Source organism: Ipomoea triloba, chromosome 2, assembly GCF_003576645.1.
Source record: "Ipomoea triloba cultivar NCNSP0323 chromosome 2, ASM357664v1".
Classification (NCBI taxonomy): domain Eukaryota; kingdom Viridiplantae; phylum Streptophyta; class Magnoliopsida; order Solanales; family Convolvulaceae; genus Ipomoea; species Ipomoea triloba.
In genome coordinates, this window is record NC_044917.1 from 6699747 (window position 1) to 6718767 (window position 19021).

General features: G+C 34.4%; 3 protein-coding genes across 3 annotated transcripts; 2 read left to right on the forward strand and 1 right to left on the reverse strand.

The window, feature by feature from the left end:
• Positions 1–3670: 3670 nt before the first annotated feature.
• On the forward strand, positions 3671–5976 carry LOC116010490 (ras-related protein Rab11B). Its single transcript, XM_031249920.1, has 2 exons — positions 3671–4137; positions 5312–5976. The coding sequence occupies exons 1-2, from the start codon at positions 3911–3913 to the stop codon at positions 5742–5744; spliced, it is 660 nt and encodes a 219-aa protein (XP_031105780.1). The 5' UTR covers positions 3671–3910; the 3' UTR covers positions 5745–5976.
• A 1653-nt stretch (positions 5977–7629) lies between these two features.
• Positions 7630–11933, reverse strand: LOC116011095 (probable E3 ubiquitin-protein ligase ZFP1). The gene is made up of 7 exons (XM_031250611.1): positions 11774–11933; positions 11416–11503; positions 9359–10225; positions 8779–9173; positions 8557–8658; positions 8275–8439; positions 7630–8053 (listed from the first exon to the last, which is right to left on the reverse strand). The coding sequence occupies exons 3-7, from the start codon at positions 10194–10196 to the stop codon at positions 7907–7909; spliced, it is 1647 nt and encodes a 548-aa protein (XP_031106471.1). The 5' UTR covers positions 10197–10225; positions 11416–11503; positions 11774–11933; the 3' UTR covers positions 7630–7906.
• Positions 11934–16445: 4512 nt separating this feature from the next.
• LOC116004910 (transcription elongation factor 1 homolog) lies at positions 16446–17434 on the forward strand. Its single transcript, XM_031245116.1, has 5 exons — positions 16446–16642; positions 16725–16859; positions 16959–17029; positions 17123–17144; positions 17227–17434. The coding sequence occupies exons 2-5, from the start codon at positions 16747–16749 to the stop codon at positions 17288–17290; spliced, it is 270 nt and encodes an 89-aa protein (XP_031100976.1). The 5' UTR covers positions 16446–16642; positions 16725–16746; the 3' UTR covers positions 17291–17434.
• Positions 17435–19021: the final 1587 nt, after the last annotated feature.

A 19021-nucleotide genomic window follows, 5' to 3' on the forward strand; every position in this document is an offset into this window, starting at 1 on the left:
ATATATATATATATATATATATATATATATATATATATATATATATATATATATATATATATATATATATATGCAATATAATATAATGTGAAGCAGTAATAGATGGATGTGATGAACATGCATGCATATATATATATGGGCAGTTCCTTCCTCTCTCCCACCTTCTTCTGTGTGTATATATACACACACATATGTAGGAGTAACTTATATATAAAAATGAAATGTATATATAAGTTACTAAATGTACGTTTATGTAACTTAATTAGTTAAATTAGTTGTTCTTAAAACTTTCATATCAATCACGTACACACATATAGGCCGTTGTTCTTAAAATTAAACTTTCATATCAATCACGCACACACATATAGGCATGGATGACTTACGTGCCAAGGAACGTACTCCAAGTAAAAAATTAAGTGAGATCTGTATATATATAGAGGATGGTTTAGGTGGGAAGGAACTCAAGTGAAAAGACGATAAGTGAGACCTAAACTATTGATCTAATTTAGATTAACGGCCTAGAATGAAGGATTTTTTTAAAGCATGCTTCTTGTAGTTAATTATCTTCATTTAGTTTTCAAAGTTATGCATATTAAGTTCAATATTATGCGCCTAAAGGCAGAAAATTATGTACATGTAGTTTCACAGGAATGCAATTCTAAGATAACAAAGGTATGCACCTAATGATTAAAATGTATGCACTCGTAGGCTAAAATCTATGCACCTTATAGTATGCACCCAAAGAAGAATAATATGCACCCAAAGAAGAAACAATATGCACCCAGCGAAAGAAAATAATGCACCCAGCGAAGGAAAATATAATAATGCATTGAAAGAAAAAAAGTAAATATTTACTAGAAGATTAACCATGCGTTCGAAGAAGGAACAATATACACTCAAAGAAGGAATAATATGCACTTAAAGAATGAACAATATGCACCCAACGAAAGAAAATAATGCAACCAAAGAAAAAAAGAAGTAAATATTCACTAAAAGATAAACCATGCACTCAAGGAAGGAAAAATATTCACCCAAAGAAGGAATAATATGCACCTAACGAAGGAAAATAATGCACTCAAAGGAAAAAGTAAATATTCACTAGAAGATAAATCATGCACTCGAGTAAGAAAAATAATGCACCCAAAGAAAAAAATTGAACTTACACTAGATTACCAGAACGTTAGATCGGGGTGAAATTAATGTTTAAGATTTAACCCTATTTTAATCTAAGACCTAAGACCTCCTTCACATATAATCTTTAGTTTATGTCACTTGAACAAGCTAAAAAATATTCTGCACCATTTAACCCACGGCTTCAGTCTTGTAAATGCTATGCCATTTATTATAACACCATATAACACAAATTAAAAATAAAAATACAAATTGTAAGTTGAATATACACATGTATGTCAATACAAAAATTAGGTTTGACCATGTCGGGTCAGGGCAATTAAGCACACAGGGCCTCCAAAATTTGGGGCCCAATTCTTAAAAAGAATATTACACAAATTTTTGTATTGACATGATGCAAGTCTTGGGAGTTTAATCTTGAGTTGCGGCCCACTCCAATATGCAAATTCAAGCCCACAGATATATATAAAGCCATTAGAATGAGTATTTAACTTGGTGTCTTGGCCATTAACATCCATTTTTGGAAACCAGCTTAGTTGGCGTGAGTGGCTTGGCACTCTTACCCCTTAAGAGGAGATTGGGAGTTCGATCCCCCTTATATGGAGAAACCAATATGACCAGTATGGTACGGGCTTAAAGGTGCCTCCTGTTAGAAGGGCATGCTCAGGACACTTCGTGGACATTCCAAAAAAAAACATCCGTTTTTGGAAGTAAATTTTCAATTTTGAGATAATACTCATCATGATCAAAGGAAAAAATTTGATTTTTTGTGTCAAATAGTAATTTAACGCACTTTCTAAATATATAAGTTTTATATATTAATTTTTTGTTCAAAATTTATGAACAATGCAAACAAATGGACATCCTTAGAGCATTTAAGCATGACTACTTGTAGGAATGTGGACAGTGCAACATAAATTTTGTTGGCAACTAAACTTCATTATCTTTCCAATCATATCTACCTCTTAACTCACATTTCATATGTGATGCACCAAGAGAAATATGGAGTATATTTGTTTATTTTAATCAAATCTTTTTATACCCTGCATGCTCTACTAGTTAAATGCTTTCCTTATTTACATGGATTGTACATTAACTTTAACAAACTACTCCACTTTTTCCTTGAAACAATTGAAATTAAACTTAATTACAGTTAAAAATTATATTTATTTTAAAGTGAAATTACTATCTTATTAATAAGAGTATAATTTTGATAATATTAACTTTTTAAATGAAGTATTAGGCTGTCTTTATTCTTGCAATACTCTCTTATTTTAAAAAATGGTTCCTATTTCTACATCACCAAAATTACAATTCTTTTACTAATTTCTCTACATCTCTATAATACTCCTTCACTTTCAAAAGGTGAGCATATCACATCAAAACAAAATAAATACAGAATCAAAAACTAAAAATTAAAAAATTTAAAAAATTGTTGCGGCAGCCTTGAATTGCAAACTTGTTGCAGTTGCAAGTTTACAACCCAAATCAACATAAATAAATAAATAAATACACACACACACACACAAAATATATGTGTGTGTGTGTGTGAACTTGCAAATGGTAGATTTGTAGGGATAATTTAAGCCTTATTAGACACGCTAATAGGTTTAGTTAACTCGAGGCGTCAATGTCATATTAGATTCAGTGTCAGAAATTAAAGTGAGTAGTTGTGATTGACAGAGAAGAGTTAAGAGAGTGGACGAAGAAGAGTACGAATTAATGCAAACAATTGGAGTAAATCAAAGCATTATTATTGCCTTCTTGCTACTTCTAACTAGATTTGCATGGATAATTTCAACCTTATTAGACACGTTAATAGGTTTAATTAATCCAAGGCGTCAATATCATATTAAATTTAGTGTCACAAATTAAAATGAGTAGTTGTGATTGGTAGAGAAGAGTTAAGAGAGTAGATAAAGAAGAGTAAGGAAAAATGCAAACAATAGGAGTAAATCAGAGTATTATTATTGCCTTCTTGCTACTCCTAACTAAAAGTTTATCATTCTTTCTTTTATTTGCAGAAGAGCAACATGACTCTCTCATATTTTATAGAAAGTTAAATTAAAATTGATTCTTTTTCTCCTCCTTCATAAATGGAGTATTTACACTACTACCAATACATATTACAAAGGTGCTGAATTTAAGAATCATCATAAGCTTAACACATAATTATGATTTAAGTGGGATTACGATACAAAACTTAACTACTCTCTACCCCTATATACACACCTAGTCTCAATGGATGGCCGTTGCTACCCATGTCAATGGTTTGTACCCATTAATTTTTGTTCAGGTACAGTCGTGCAAATGTGTGCTATTAGGCTACTACTTTATTATATTCCCAATGAAATATATCTCTTTAATTAGATCAATCTAGTAACGTATATTATTGTAGTACCGACCGAGAAGTAATTTCAATTCTCTAAATTTAGTAATTATTATTATTATTATAATATTACACGAAGCGAGAAGTAATCTCAAAATTCTCTAAATATAGTAATTTTAGAATGTAATGAGACTGAATTTGATCTGAGCTGACTCGGCCTTGTGTCGCGGCGACAGCTCACATTTACGGCTCCGCTCCGCTCGACTTTACCCCCAAAACCACACTTTCCGCGTGACCCATTTCTATTTTGCCGTTTATTAATCCCAAATTTAGAAAATATTTTACGTTTGCTCCACTGCTCTGCCTCTTCTAAAGAACGGAGGATCTTTTTTAGTCTCTGCAAATTTTTGATCATTCATTCATATACATACATACTGTATTCGTATAGACATGGCTGGCGGCTACAGTAGAGCTGATGATGACTATGATTACCTCTGCAAGGTGGTGCTCATAGGCGACTCCGGTGTCGGCAAGTCCAATCTGCTCTCTCGATTCACTCGGAACGAGTTTAACCTCGAGTCAAAGTCCACCATTGGCGTCGAGTTCGCTACCCGCAGTATCCGGGTCGACGACAAGGTCGTCAAGGCTCAGATTTGGGACACCGCCGGCCAGGAAAGGTACTGTTTTGTGCTTCTCTCTCTTTCTCTGTGCTGCCTCGCTTGTAATTTTGTAGCTGTGTCGGTGCTGGGGAATTGAATTTGTGAAATGAGCTGGAAATTTGGGGTTTTGCGGTTTGAATCTAGTGGTTGTAAAGCTAGGGTTCTTGTACACTGACTGGCTTTTTCTGCATTTGGATTTTGATTATGTTATACTTATACGGAATTACGGAGTAATGTTTTATGTTGTTCGATCTGGAAATGGTGATAAACTGATAACTTTGTTAGATTTAGAAGTAGGCTGTTTAGGTGGGAATCTTGAATTTCTGGTTAAGAGATGTTGTTTTGGCTATGTACAGTGCCCCCGGTTGATGTCTTGACTTTTGGATGCAAATTCTGTACTAGTTCATTAAGCTGCAAAATTTTACAAGTTTTCCACCTTAGCACATGTTTTTAAGAAATAACTTTTGTGTTTTTTTTTTAATTAAAAGACTGCATTTTTGGAAGGTTTCTGAGTGATACAAAATTTCCACCTTAACTAATGTTTTAAAGAAGCAAGTAACTATGTGTTTTCTTAATTAAATTAAAAGACTGCATCTTTGGAAGGTTTCTGAGTGTTAAATTTGGATTCCCAAAGAAATTAAGAAACTTAGGTTATTGGGTGGTCATGTTCTGCTTCTGCAGGAATATGATGTAGTTCTTTATACTACTTTTTACATGGCAAAATGTGTAGTAGTGATCTGGTCTTTCCCATCCAAATCCAATGAACAGATTATCTACCAAATGAAGAAAAATTAGCTATAAATTTGCTTGCAGTTTGCTAATTTTTATGATTTGCCAAATATGCAAGAGACTTTGCCTTTCGATTGTTCTCAGTCTGTAGACTTCTATTCTCAAATTTCCTAAAATATGTTGTTGCTCTTCTAAAATACTGTCTCAAATTTAATGTTTTGGTATTCCTTCTATCTCTCAAATGTCCTGAAATATGTGCTGTTATTCTCTTTAGTTGGTCTTGCTTTTGTTGCCACAGTCCTAAATTTTTCATTTGTTTTATCATTAAACATGAACCTGCACTTGGCTTGTAGAAATCATGTCTCATTTTGCAAATTTAATATTATTGAACTACCAAATACATGAAGAATGACCAGATTCTTGTCTTTTTTTCTGTGTCTATCTGTTTCGATTGGGGCAAAAGGTACCGTGCCATTACAAGTGCGTACTACCGAGGGGCTGTTGGTGCATTGCTTGTATATGATGTTACCCGTCATGTCACATTTGAAAACGTTGCTAGATGGTTAAAAGAGCTCAGAGATCACACAGACCAGAACATTGTGATTATGCTGGTGGGAAATAAGGCGGACTTGCGCCACTTGCGCGCTGTTTCAACTGAGGATGCGACGGCCTTTGCTGAAAGGGAGAGCACCTTCTTCATGGAAACATCGGCCCTCGAGTCCCTGAACGTTGAGAACGCCTTCACAGAAGTGCTAACCCAGATATACCATGTGATCAGTCGGAAAGCACTCGAGGTTGGGGATGACCCGGCAGCCTTGCCAAAGGGGCAAACCATAAGCGTCGGAGGGAAGGATGATGTTTCGGCCGTAAAGAAAGTTAATTGCTGCTCTGTCTGAATTTACAGGTCTGCATTATTGCCCTCTAGCTCAAACTCCAAAAACTCGGCTACATTCCAGTTAATACATCTGATGTAGTTGCCTTATTATCATTTTATTATGTTTTTTGAACTGCTTGTGAAATGTAGTTTTGCACTTCATAGAGAATTGCAGCATAGTCTCAATCCCTTTTGCAGTGGATGATGTTTTTACTCCATTTGTGTATTGTTTCATTTGTATATCTGCTCATTCACCGCCTCTTTTTCCGAGCCTCTGACTAGCTTTAAACATTGTGGCAACTATTTTCAACGTGCAGTGCATTTGAAACATGGTCTTTTAGTTTGTTTGCATCCATGCCCAAAAACCTGCTTCCTCTCGCAACCTGGTGCGACACTTTGGGCGCTTGGCCACTAGGTCTTCTGACAGATCTTTTTTGTTTTTAGTATTATCATTACAATGTAATATATCTTTAATATATTTTCTGATTGTAGCTCAAAGAGTCAATACTTCACTACCGGAATTAAGCACTCGTATTCCTAAATTTGAGTAATCCCTAATTCTATAGAGATCAATCTGTTTACACCTCATAATACTTCCTTGTCCAACTTGTTATATGAATATAATTCATTTGACCATGGTCTATGGCCTTTGTGAAAAGCTCTCCAAGTTCTTTAGTCTTAACAAATCTTGTGGTCAAGCAGCATAGTTGTGGCCCTCCTAAGTGAGAGGTCACATGTTTAATCCCCAGTCGGGGCGTTGGCTCATTGTGCTTCAGTAGGTTGAGAAAGCATGTAAATCAATAGTATTCATTTTTTTTAGAGTTAATACACTCGATTTAGTCTTTTAAGTGACTTTTTGTGTTTAATTTAGTCATTGACTTTTATGATTTTACGCAATTTAGTCATCTGTTAAAAATTCCGTTTGTTGGTTGTTAGTAGTAACTTCCCTTCCCTTTATTTTTTGTCAAATTACTCTCATTATTTTCCCCTTTTTTTCATCAATTAAATACCCCTTCTTCGTAACAAGCCCTAGAAGTCTAAAAGCATACAGAACCCAACAATTGTTAACAAATACCCTTTCTATGACGGAAGCTTGCAAGTAAAGTATCCAGCTGATTCTTAATAAAGACAAGACACATAACTAAAAAATAATTGTTGGGTTCTGTATGGTTTTAGATTCCTAGGGCTTGTTATTAAGAAGGGGGGAAATTTAATTGATGAAGAAGGGAAAATTTAGGAGAGTAATCTTTAAAAAAATAAATAAATAAATAAAGGGAAGGGAAATTACATGTTAACCCTGTTACTAATAGTCAACAAACGAAATTCCTAACATATGATTAAATTGTGTAAAATTATAAAAGTCGAGGACTAAATTACGCACAAAAAGTCAATTAAATATAAATTGAGTAAAACTACTATAATCAAGGACTATATTGAGTATTAACTCAATTTTTATATGAAAGATAAGCAACTTGATTTTCATATCATAACTTTGCAGGAATAGGAATTTTTAACCAGGCTTCATTACCTCAAATGCAAATTGTGTCGTAATCTTGTATCCTGATTCTACACTTTAATTGTAACATAACGTTCTATTTTTACTCCATTAAATTAGATTTCCACCATTGAAGACACAATATCCAACCTCATATACCTTTGATCTTCCTTAGATCCTACTCAATCAGCATATACAAAACACTCAATCTTAGTATCTCAATGATATTTATATAGAATTCCTCATCCTACAACTCCTTATCCTTTTAGGTCTCACCAAACCAACATAGCTTCCCAGCTAGTCTTCTAAATAAGGAAAAGAGTATAAATCTATCCCCTATAATCCTAGATTGAGTGATCCCTAATTCTATGCAATCAATCTCATAACTAGAAAATAGAAATGGAATACACAGTTAAGAATGCAGCATATACAGCTATTCTTCAATGTCTTATAAAACAAAATTCATTGTTCTGTTGTCTGTACAGTTCCAGATGAGAGATTTAAGGCCAGCCCGCCAAAATAGTTTTGAAACAGGTTTGCCTGCTAGATGGCGAAAGTATATACAAAATATAGAGATATTTTACAGTTTTGACAAAATGTTCCCTCTGGATGGATGTAATAAATACTTAGATACTACTATAAAAGGTAATCTACTTTCAGAAGAAGTCGCACTAATTGTCAACTTCAATTCACAAATCTTTCTGCTCCATTGGCAGTGCTATTGATTTGCAGATGGGACAACTGTTCTTCACAACCAGCCACTTCTTTATGCAGTCTACATGATACGCATGCCCACACTCAACTGTTCCGATACTTTCTTGGTCCTTGTAATCATTCTGAATGAAATGAGGGGGAGGGGGAACATGTTGAAGAGCATCAGAAACAAAAGAAATACAAATACATATAGCCATATAGGAAGAGAGAACCGCTTCATTTCAGAAGGCCAAAAATAAATTTTATGCAGGTAAAATCTGAACACTAAAGAGGTCATGTAAGTTCATTCCACTTCAAATCAAAATCTTGATCATGTTAAGCGCAGGCAAGAGTTGATAAATACCTGGCATATGACACAGAAATCAGTATTTTGATCCGAACATTCTGCACCCTTGGAAACGGGTGACGTTTTTGAGGTGAATGGTTTTGTTTTCAAATGGCTAGTAATGAATTCTTCTGACAACCCAGTAGTTACACTGCCAATCTGCTCACCCAGTGCAAGAAGCTCCTAGAAGATTATCATTCACATTGCTTTGCACAATTAGCCATACAGAAGTAACACTCTTAAACTCATAAACTGATAAAATATATAGCAAGCCCATGCTACAGTTACTCATTTCTTTACCTCATAAGACATGTGATCTATATCCATACGCATATCACTGTGCTGATCAGCAGAATCCCCTACGCCATTGTAGTAGCCAGGAATCTCTAACATGGTTACTCCCTACATAGATTCACCCACGCATTCTCATACTGTGCTTCATTAAGCCAGGCAAATGTGCATGTCTGTGTGCGAGTGTGTGTCAAAAGTATAAGAATAAGACATAGAAACAGCAAACATTACATCTTCTGGCATAAACCTCAGGTTAGGAATATTGCGATGCCAAACATTATTTGCCTCAACCATGAAGCCTCTACGAACTGGCCTGTATAGTCTAACACCAGCCGGTACAAACGCTCCCATATATCTAGTACCTGTCTCTACAACACCTGGGAAAGGATTCATGTTACTGATTAATGGTGCATTTGTTGAGTGTCTGCTTGAAGATGCTGCCATCATTGGAGGGAAATTAATATTATGGCCTCTCATCCCTTGCACAGATTGTGGTATGTGATGAACATTTGAATGCCCTAGAGGAATGGGAGGAAGCATAAAGCTAGGCAAGCTCCCATTGCCCCCTCTTACTTGATAACCTTGTATACCCATGTTTCCAGTCTCAATGGGCCCAGCCATACTGCCTGTAGTATCACCAAGAAAAAGTAAAAGGACACTATCAGTGTGCACTGCCAATAATCTTAACATTTATTATATCGAAATATTAAAATAAAAAAGAAACAAAGGCAAGCTTAGCAAACAAATAAAGTTAAAACACAGAACTATAGAAGATCCAAAAATATAGACTTCCAAGAGCAACAGAAATTACCATGCATGTAAGGCAAATGAACAGCCTGATTCCACGACCAAGTTTCACCCTCACCAGTATTATTGTTGAATTGCATGTCTGACCAAGGATTACCACGCAACTGAAAGGGACCCGCATAGTTTCCATGAACAAAATGATTAGTGCCTTGTGCTGCAACAGAATCTGGACCACTTACGAGAGGTCCGTTCCTCACACTTCTCTGGGATCCGTCTTCAATAACTGATGATGAGTCACCATGATCAGGTAGCATAGGTGTGGCATTCATCAAAGAAGCATCAGATTCATGTGCCCTTGCAATCACTGGGGCAACAGAAGAACTAGAACCCACCATAGCATGATGGTAATGCAGATTCTCATGGATTCCTTCAGCACTCTTTATCTTGAATGAGCCTCTGACACCATCCACATAAGGATTGCTTATTCCATGACTAGCTGTCTGAATTCCAACCATGCCATGATTGTTTGAAAATGAGAGCTGATCATGCATTCCATGATTTACTGGAATAAGGAAATCTCTGGTAGCAGACGGTGCAGCCATGTAGGGATCATGATGATTAGAAGGTGTAGCAAGAGCTGGGTCAAGATTTGCAGCAGGATGCTGAGGAATAGTTCTATTGTACTGTGTCATCCCATAAAACAAAGTGTTGTTGTGATGTTCCGGCAGAGGATGCAGGAAGCCATTACCAACATTTCCTGACACTCGTACCGGTAATAGTGAATGGACATTAGGTTGGGGAAAAGCTGTAACATTCCCATAGGGGTGGATTTGTCCACGCTGATCAGCTTCCAGATCAGTCATCATATGACTATTATTATATGGTGTATTCCTTTGTCCCATGTTGACAATTAAAATGCTTTGGATGATGCCTGCTCAGAGAAAAGAATCAATTAGTGGAACAATGTCAACCCACTATTTCGGACAAGGCATCAGCATAAGGAAATTCATATTTATTCCATATACAGAAATTTACACTAAGTATTATTAAAGGTATATGTGGATGGGCAATAGAATTGGAAAGGAATGACCACAGGTTCTACTGGAAAACAAAAATACAGAAAAAGGAAAGAAAGTACAGCTATCATACAGAGTTGTATGATTAAGGAATTTTTATGCAGTATGATTACATGAGGAATGGATAAACACAAATGTAGATATATCAAAGAAGAAAAATCCAGGAGTGTTAGCATGGAACCATCCATGAAGAACAAAAACTACATAATACAAATTATTTGATTCTCCCCTTAAGCATCCTCGCATTTAGGAAACTACAAGAATCGCATCTCAAGATACAACCTCCATTCATGACATGAAATTAAATATATGCTCTCCAAAATATCAGGAAATAATGGATTGAGTTACATTCAGATTTGAATATGACTATTTGATATGGAAAAATTTATCAAACATACAGAGTACTATATATAATTCTAACTTGTAAACCAAAGAGTTTGTCCAACTAAGCAGGGTTCTGGAGTCTGGTTCAGAACCTGTAACAATGGACCGAATGGACCGATAACAATTACCACCGATTGAAATCAGATAACAGGACAAAAAAAGTAGTTTAAGAAATATCCATTTCACAGCAACTAGAAAGGACTAATCTTAAATCATCAACACATCTGGAAAACAGACAGTAATGAATATGTGCAATTCTGGAAAATTTCTTAGACTTAAATTGTTATCGATAGCTTGTTTAAAAAATCAATTCCTTTTAGTAGCTTGTCAGGCAGTGAAATGTAAGGAAAGATGCTAATCAAAATTTTCCAACATGGGTATATCATCAATTTTAATAGCTCTTACAAGCAACTCATGAGGAGGTAACATTTTGGATCAATTTAGATATCATCTTCTTCTCTTTATAGGTCATTTTAGAAAAGTTTCATTTTTAATAAGTTCTTGAAGAAACAAAACAGAAGCACAAATACATACACGTACAAGCACAAAAAAAGGCATCTTTGAATATTCGTCATATTCAGAATTCACATGCAACTGAAACAGACGTCAGGAAATGAGAAATGATAAAACAGCGATAGCACAAGGGGAATTAAAACCTCACCTTTTTACCATCAAAAAATGATTGACCTCCAGGGTATAACCAACTATTTCTCCCCGGCCAGAAACTGAAATGAATTATCCGCAAGCCCCTAGATAAATCCCAACAACAAAAGCAGAAAAAATCCCTAATTTCATCAGAAAAGTATGATCAATGATCATCAAAACTGCAATCCAACAAATACTCAGAAAAGCTACTCCATTTGAAACCCTAATGCATGCATTTTCACAGGGATAAACACATACCTATACAGTTACAACATACACATGTCTCCATAAACATAAATGTAAAATTCAGGAAAACAACTCCAGAAAAAACACAATCATTTCCAGGAATGGTTTAGAAAGGAAGAAAAACTAACCAAATTGAGGTTGATCAGATGAAGAGACCCCAGAAAGGGAAGCAGGGAGAAAAATCTCTCAAAAAATTTTGTAGAGAGAGAGAAGGAAGAGAGATAGAGCGAAAGGTTAAATGAAAAATAACCTGTAAAAATGGAGCTTTTGCAAATGCTCTATTTTATTTCTAGTTTTTTTCTTTTCTTTTCTTTTAATTTTATCCTCAACTGCTACGTGGCAGTTTGCTTACGTCATTACTGTCCATTACTTGGATTGTTTAATTTCCGGATAAACCCTTGTTAGATTAGGCACTGATGGTATGTTGACTCAAAAATATTTTGCTGTTTCCAATATCATCTTCTCTTTTCTTCTTCTTCTTTTTTTTTTTTCTCCCTTTTATAGTAAATAAATAATTCATTAAAAAAACTCTTATTTTGAAACTAATTTCCATATTTTAAAAATATATATAATCTTCTAATTTTTCAATATTAACACTATTATTCACAAAAAAAAAAAAAAAAAAAACCATTCATCACAAATAACTTACTGAGCACCGAACTTAATGGCGTTCGATCACCACCTAATTTCTAACATTTCACTTAATGGCGTTCAATCACCACCTATCTTCTAATATTTCACTAAATGACGCTCGATCATCACCTAATTTATAACATTTCACTTAATAGCGCGCGTTCTATCACCACCAAACTTCTAACTTTCAACATTCAACTAACATCTAACATTTTACTACTTCCTCACACAGATATGTCCAGAGAGTCTTTAAAAGAAAACCGTAACTGACACTAAAGATAAACGTTACAACGTTACATTCAAAACTTATATTTATCAGTATCACGCATAGTCAAAGATGCTACGTGGGTTGATCAGTTTCATTACGAATTATCTTATCGAAAAAACTTTAATGATTACACATACTCATTTGAACAGAAATTTACGTTATAAAATATTGAATTTTGAGTATTTGTATTCACATTTTGGAAATACATGGAGAAATATAATTTCATCAAATAATACACGCACCGTCAATACAACTTTTCTACTTTTGAATATTTCATGGTGTCTGAAGATTAAATTATTTAATTTAAATGCATGTTCATGAACGCCATTAGCATGTTCATGAACGCCATTAGCATGTTCAATCATTAGTTCTTTTCTCTTTTTCTTTTTAAATAAATTTTATTAGTTTTTTTTATCGACTTATTAACAATTATCAATAGGCAGAATGGGACCAATGAGCCATTCTTGTCTATTATTTCAAGAAATCGTTTAATTAAGAATCATGTTGCAATTATTTGCAAGAAATTTACTTAAATAAATACGGACAATATTTTTATAACTGGATATTATTTTATTAATTAAATATTTTATGATAGATATTTTATGTCATTTTATATCACTTTGTTTAATTAACTTGTGTTGAGATCATTTAATCTCACAAATAATCAATAATTAATAATAATTATCGCACCTATATATATCACAAATAATATTGTTTTGATGAAAAATGTTAACAACATTAAATCACATCTTGCCAACTATTATAAACAAAAAGCTGTGGTAATTGGTAAAGTTTGTATAAATAACTATTTATGTTTACAAAAATGTCACTAGTACATATGGTGCTTTGTAAAATTCATCACGAGGGCAGACGGGGTAAATTTCACTCATGTTAAGTGATAAGCTCAACTAAGATGATTTTAGTAAAAATTCAACTTATAATTTTCAGGTTTGAAAAACATACTTCACTTACTCGACTATCTCTTTCAAGTCAAGTTATTTATTTTTTAAATTTTATGAATGTAACACGAAAACACTACACCATAAGTGATTGTTTTTTTTTATACCACCATAAGTGATTGTTAAATAGTGATCTTTTTAAAAATTACTATTTTAAAATCATTCAATATAATATTTAATATAAGAAATTTAATTGTGATATTGGTTTCTTTTTCAAAACTTAAGGTGCGTTATTTTAACACTTAAGGTGCATCATCAATTCTATACTTGAAAACTTAAGATGCGTAATTGTAAAGCTTAAGGTGCGCCTTAAGGAGTTAAAGTGCGTATTTTCAAAGATTAAGGTGCGTCATTTTAACACTTAAGGTGCGTCAGTTATACACTTAAGGTGCATAAGTTCTACACTAAATGTGCGTCATTTTAACACTAAATGTGCGTCATTTTAACACTTAAGGTGTGTCATTTTAATACTTAAGGTGATAACACTTAGTTTTTGTATTCCTAGGAATCACATTTTAAAAAAAAAAAATCATTAATTTAAGCCATTGATATAGATTTGATCAACGATTCAGATCTCACTCTATGTTTCACCTAATAAACTCTTCGCACCATAACTACTCCATATATATAGACTATCAATAATGAAAGAGTGTTAGGTACATTCGTACATGGGTGTTTGGTCAGGAGGCTATTAGGAAAGCCCTATTACCTTATAAAAAGCACATTCAATTATAGTGTTCAATTCATGAAAAAAATCTTATGTAACTTGATCTAATTCGATTTATGGGCATTAGTTGGTGATTATAATGTTTAAACCTAATTTAGTAATTTTTTATAAGAGTTTTTGGAATGTTTAGTTATATGGAATAATTTTTTTTTTCTTTTAATACTTGGAAAAGAAACAAAAAAGTTATATCAATTGAAAATGCAACATATCAACACAAAATGTGGTAGCTCCAATCACTATGCAACAATTAGTTGGTGATAGTTCCAGTTTCTATTCAACATTGTAACAATTATACCTAAAATTTTAAATTTGTCAAATTAATATTAATATTTTTACCTTATAAAAATCATATGCAATTATACTATTTGATTCTTTAAAAAATCTTATATAACTGAATCTAAATCTAATTCAATTTGTGGAAATTTTTTTTTTAATTTTTTTTTACAACCGCCAGACCCTATCTAACTATGGGATTGGAGACGCCATGCGCGTCTGTCCAAAGTAGGTCTTCAATTTATGGACATTAGTTGGTGATTATAATGTTTAAACCTAATTTAGTAAAAAAAAAATTCCTTTTAAGAGTTTTTGGAATGTTTAATTATATGAAATAATTTTTTTTCTATATACTTGGAAAAGAAACAATAAAGTAATGTCAACACAAAATGTGGTAGCTCCGGGTTCCATTCAACATTGTGACAATTATACCTAAAATTTTAAATTCGTTAAATTAATATTAATATTTACCTTACAAAGATCATATTCTATTATACTATTCGATTCTTTTAAAAATTTTTACCTAACTTAATCTAATTCAACTTATGGACATTAGTCGATGATTATAATGTTTACATCTAATTTAGTATTTTTTTTTCTATGAATTTTTGAAATGTTTAGTTAAATTAAACATGGGTTGTTAGATTATTTTTATAATAATCAAAATTAATTCATTCAAATATGGAGGAGGAAGATAAAACTAAATGCAATATGGTGAAAATGAATATACTTAAAGTATAAAAGTATAATTACACATATATTAGTGTAATTGACTAATATTAATTAGCTAATAATTATTATGGTAATTAAGCTAAACATTGGTCGTTGAATTTATTTTATAATAATTATAATTAAATTATTTCTTATTTTTTTCATATTTATTTTAATAATAATATAATTACATAAGTCATATTACTTATAGATCTTTTTAAAATAATTGTATACAAGCAAGTCATATAACAAATCCATTTCGTGCAACGCACGTGCGAAAATACTAAAATACTAGTTAAGAATTAAAAATCGAAGTTTTCAAAAAAAAAAAAAAAGAAGAATTTGTGACTTAATATCTAAAATCGCATATCGATCTTCCTGGCCGGGAAGGATATGAATTAATTGGGCCCACAATGGAACTTATCGGTAAAAGGCTGACAGCGGAAGAAACTGGAAAGCAGTATAAATAGTGGGTGACATCCACAAGCAGTATAAATAATTAAAAACTCTTATTTTGAAACTAATTTCCATATTTGAAAAAAAAAATCTTCTAATTTTTCACTATTAACACTATTATTGACAAAAAAAAAAAAAAACCATTCATCACAAATAACTTACTGAGCACCGAACTTAATAGCGTTCCATCACCACCTAATTTCTAACATTTCATTTAATGGCGTTCAATCACCACCTATCTTCGAATATTTCACTAAATGGAGCTCGATCACCACCAAACTTCTAACATTTCACTTAATAGTGCGCGTTCTATCACCACCAAACTTCTAACTTTCAACATTCAACTAACATCGAACATTTTACTATTTTCTCACACGAATATGTCAAGAGAGCTTTTAAAATAAAACCGTAACCGAGCGTTACAACGTTACATTCAAAACTTATATTTATTAGTATGACGAATAGTCAAAGATGCCAGGTGGGTTGATCAGTTTCATTACGAATTATCTTACCGAAGCAACTTTAATGATTACACATAGTGTTACGTTATTCATTGGAAAAAAATTTACTTTATTTTTTAAAAAATTCTGAGAGTATTTGTATTCACATTTTAGAAATACATGGAGAGATATAATCTCATCAAATAATACAACGCACGGTCAATACAACTTTTCTGCTTTATATTTGTTTTTTTTTTTTGGAGAAATGCTTTATATTTGTTATGCTTTTTAGGTGAATGGCATTTTTAGTTGGGGTCATTATACCTTTATCATTAAATAGATACCCTTCATTTCCCATCTATATATAGATCAGAGATCATTGCTATTGATATTTGACAGGTATTTGATAATTTTGCTTCATATTAATCTTTAGATCTAGGATTATGTGGGCACATTGGCTATTGCTTTAAAGTTTAGTTTAGCAAGTGTTGAAGTGAACTGTCTCGTTTTCAGCCCTAAAGAGAACAAAGGTTTGTGTTGTGTTTCCAGTTTCCGATTGTGTCACTGATATTGTTAAAAGTTGATGAGTTTGCGTGTTGAAACCCTTTGCAGTTGGAAGAGTTGAGGTTGAAACATGGGCAAGCGGAAATCAAGGGCAAAGCCACCTCCCAAGAAGAGAATTGATAAACTCGACACTGTTTTCACCTGTCCCTTCTGCAGTCATGGAAGTAGCGTGGAATGCCGCATGTAAGCTAGCAATCTTTTAAGCCTATTTCTCCCACTATGTGGTTTTGAACTGACTGATAATAAGCATTAGTACTCATTCACATTGTTGTTTGGTTTCAGTGACAAGAAGAACTCGATTGGTGAAGCTGTGTGCAACATCTGCAAAGCGAGCTTTAGTACCACCGCAACAAGTTAATAATCACTCTCTATTTCACTCTATATTCTTCTTTTGAATGTATTAAACCTCTGAAATGATCTCGTTTTCCTCTCTTTTTCTGATGCAGCTTTATCTGAGCCTATAGACATGTAAGTTGCTCCATCTTCTATGCTATTACTCCGCAGTTAAGCCACTTCTCGACTCACAACGTATTGACATTTGTATATGCAGATATAGCGAATGGATCGACGAATGTGAGCGTGTGAACCCCCCTGAGGCTAAGGATGGTAAGTGAAGGAAGGGTTGGTGGGAATGTAGATGGCTGAGCAGTTGAAGAAGGAAGAATGTTGTTAGCAATACCAGTAGTATGTGACTCATGTCTGTAGCATGCAATAGCTGTGGATGTATCATTAAATAAAGGGGGGAAATGACATTTTGGTCCCTGTGTTGTTGTACTTCTAGTGTAAACTCAGCTAGCTTCTATATTCCTCCTAATGAAAAAGTGTTTGGAAATCCTAATTTTGCAAGCTTAGTTTTGTCATTTAAGCATAAATATGGTTTTTACACATTCCCTCACTTGATCCATAATTGAAAAATAGGGACAAAGTCAAAGTTATTAATTTTAGACTATTTAAATATTTATGTTACACCTATGTATATATTGTACAGTTGTAATTAGGCCAGCCACTTTTTGGGTATCTCCAAGTTCAATGTTAATAGCTTAATTGTTATTGCCGTATAACCTTGAATCATCAGTTGTATGAATGATATATTATAAAAATGAATAAAAATCATAAAAATTTTCTGCAAAAAATATGTCAATTCTGTTGGTTGGAGTTGGAGTTGGTACGATCTTGCTGGTTGGAGTTGGATTTGGAACAGTATCACCGTTTGGAGTTGGGGTGGTCTCACCGGTTGGAGTTGGAACGATCTCACTAGTTGGAGTTGGATTTGGAATAGTATCACCGTTTGGAGTTGGAGTTGGAGTTGGGACGATCTCACTGGTTGGAGTTGGATTTTGAACAGTATCACCATTTGGAGTTGGAGTTGGAGTTGGATTTTGAACAGTATCACCATTTGGAGTTGGAGTTGGAGTTGGGACGATCTCACTATCACCATTTGGAGTTGGAGTTGGAGTTGGGACGATCTCACTGGTTGGAGTTAGAGTTGGGATGATCTCGCTGGTTGGAGTTGGAGTTGGAGTTGGATTTTGAACAGTATCACCATTTGGAGTTGGAGTTGGAGTTGGATTTTGAACAGTATCACCATTTGGAGTTGGAGTTGGAGTTGGGACGATCTCACTATCACCATTTGGAGTTGGAGTTGGAGTTGGGACGATCTCACTGGTTGGAGTTAGAGTTGGGATGATCTCGCTGGTTGGAGTTGGAGTTGGAGTTGGGACGATCTCACTGGTTGGAATTAGAGTTGGGATGATCTCGCTGGTTGGAGTTGGAGTTGGAGTTGGGACGATCTCACTGGTTGGAGTTGGAGTTGGAGTTGGGATGATCTCGCCAGTTGGAGTTGGAGTTGGAGTTGGAGTTGGGAAAATCTCGCTGGTTGGAGTTGGAGTTGGGACGATCTCGCCGGTTGGAGTTGGAGTTGGAGTTGGGATGCCGGTTGGAGTTGGAGTTGGGACGATCTCGTTGGTTGGAGTTGGAGTTGGGACGATCTCGCCGGTTGGAGTTGGAGTTGGGACGATCTCGCTGGTTGGAGTTGGGACGATCTCGTTGGTTGGAGTTGGAGTTGGGACGATCTCGCCGGTTGGAGTTGGAGTTGGGACAATCTCGCTGGTTGGAGTTGGAGTTGGGACGATCTCGCTGGTTGGAGTTGGAGTTGGGACGATCTCGCCGGTTGGAGTTGGAGTTGGGACGATCTCGCCGGTTGGAGTTGGAGTTGGGACGATCTCGCTGGTTGGAGTTGGAGTTGGGACGATCTCGCCGGTTGGAGTTGGAGTTGGGACGATCTCGCCGGTTGGAGTTGGAGTTGGGACGATCTCGCTGGTTGGAGTTGGAGTTGGGACGATCTC

Excerpts from the sequence above, each read along its gene's own strand:
- LOC116011095 (XM_031250611.1), bottom strand. The coding sequence starts at position 10,196 with ATGGGACAAAGGAATACACCATATAATAATAGTCATATGATGACTGAT. Across the intron at positions 8,659-8,778 it reads TGAGGTTTATGCCAGAAGAT|GGAGTAACCATGTTAGAGAT; the intron begins GTAATGTTTGCT and ends GAATCTATGTAG. Across the intron at positions 8,054-8,274 it reads ATTTCTGTGTCATATGCCAG|AATGATTACAAGGACCAAGA; the intron begins GTATTTATCAAC and ends CATTTCATTCAG.
- LOC116010490 (XM_031249920.1), top strand. The coding sequence starts at position 3,911 with ATGGCTGGCGGCTACAGTAGAGCTGATGATGACTATGATTACCTCTGC. Across the intron at positions 4,138-5,311 it reads GACACCGCCGGCCAGGAAAG|GTACCGTGCCATTACAAGTG; the intron begins GTACTGTTTTGT and ends TTGGGGCAAAAG.
- LOC116004910 (XM_031245116.1), top strand. The coding sequence starts at position 16,747 with ATGGGCAAGCGGAAATCAAGGGCAAAGCCACCTCCCAAGAAGAGAATT. Across the intron at positions 16,860-16,958 it reads AGTAGCGTGGAATGCCGCAT|TGACAAGAAGAACTCGATTG; the intron begins GTAAGCTAGCAA and ends GTTTGGTTTCAG. Across the intron at positions 17,145-17,226 it reads TTATCTGAGCCTATAGACAT|ATATAGCGAATGGATCGACG; the intron begins GTAAGTTGCTCC and ends TTGTATATGCAG.